This window comes from Cyprinodon variegatus, unplaced genomic scaffold (genome assembly GCF_000732505.1).
Source record: "Cyprinodon variegatus isolate N-32 unplaced genomic scaffold, C_variegatus-1.0 Scaffold775, whole genome shotgun sequence".
NCBI lineage: Eukaryota > Metazoa > Chordata > Actinopteri > Cyprinodontiformes > Cyprinodontidae > Cyprinodon > Cyprinodon variegatus.
Window position 1 is genome coordinate 135,502 of NW_015151228.1, and position 1,515 is coordinate 137,016.

Genomic DNA, 1,515 nt, shown 5'->3' on the forward strand with positions numbered 1-1,515 from the left:
TCCTTGGCTGGTCCTTGGCTGGCCCTCGGCTGGTCTTTGGCTGGCCCTCGGCTGGTCTTTGGCTGGCCCTCGGCTGGGCTTTGGCGCGTATGGTAGGGCTGGTGCCCTACAATACCTTTTCTGTCATGATTTGTGGACATTCTAAAGAGAAGCGCCATCTCCTGGTCAGACCCTGTAATTCAGTGAAAGGGTGGAGTCAGAGTAAAAAAATATGCAAGAGGGGGGTCAGTCAGTGGCAGGAAGTAGGCTGCCATTCGGCTGGCAATTGACTGGGAAGGGCCACTTTGAAAGGCTGCTACTTTAAACTAATTAAGGGCAGCTTCTGTTCTATATAATATAACTGACAGACTGAATAATCCAAAATATAACTGAATATTTCACAAATGGCACCCCATAGGGGGCATTTGGTTAAACACATCTGGATCACAGTGGGAGCCAAAAAGGCGACTTTTATTTTTTTTTTTGATTGGTGCGTTTATTGATCTGTAAAAAATTAGGCAGCAATCACTGACTCATTTGGTGAGTTTAAATCAGCTCCTATGATAATGTATCAGTGGAAATAATATAATTGTTTTTCATCTATTTAGTTTAATTAACTCATATTCAGACTCAGAGTTTTTGTGCCTCATAGCAGAAGTTGCCATCCTGACCCCAGTCCTTTATCTCCTGCTTCATATCAGGATTTATTTTCCTTTGATTCATTAAGGTGAAGCTGGAAAATGTCTCTAATGGTTCCAGTGATTTTTATTTCTTTTTATTGTATTTTCTTTCATCCTTTAGGTTATCAGACGTGTCTCCGGTGGTGCAGGAGGCCCTGAAGATGTCGGCCTCAGTCCAATATTTAAACACTCTGATGGAGGAGCTGGGCCTACAGGAGCAGGACCTTCTGAGTCTAGTTCAGCTCTTTAAACCCACTAAACTGACTCAAAGTGAACATAAACAGATGTAGGATATATATTTTCAATCTTATAAAAGATGCTGAGAATGAAACAAAATGAGTTTGTGTTTTGTGTAAAATCATCAACCTGTGAAGAGGAATAAACTAAGCTATTGCCCTCTGCAGCACTGCTCAGCGACACAGATGAGAGAGAAAATGCAACAGATTCTTTAAAATTTATAACTGCACTATCTGATAATGATCTGCTAAAGTGAAGCCTCCTTTTGGAGGATTAGAACTCTGTTAAAGAAATCCTGAATATTATTAAAAAGTGGTCAGAGGACAGGTTGTCCATCATATGCACAGGAAGCACCACCCCCGTCTGCCAATCCAGTGGCTCTGACCCTGACTTCCGTGCAACGTTGAACCACGATAGTCCGACAACATCCAGAGCTCTAAGGTACTCCGGGACTTAGCTTCGGCAACTTCTTTATCTTCATTGCGATTTTATTCTCAAAATGTTAAGACTTTATTCTGTTTAAGTTACATAATGGCCCCATTTCCACTACCCTTTAGGAACCTTGCTGAGATCGGGCCAAGCACGGTAACCGAGGTAACCGTCAGAGATGGGAAGTAAC

The 1,515-nt window shown here is 42.2% G+C and overlaps 1 protein-coding gene across 1 annotated transcript in view; it reads left to right on the forward strand.

Annotated features, from left to right (window-relative positions):
• rpap2 (RNA polymerase II associated protein 2) overlaps positions 1 to 977 on the forward strand; it is a 21,881-nt gene extending 20,904 nt beyond the window's left edge. Inside the window, exon 9 of the mRNA XM_015396083.1 lies at positions 781 to 977. Coding sequence (XP_015251569.1) covers positions 781 to 949 — 169 coding nt within the window. The 3' untranslated portion in view covers positions 950 to 977. The remainder of the gene's footprint in view (positions 1 to 780) is intronic.
• The last annotated feature ends 538 nt before the right edge of the window (positions 978 to 1,515 follow it).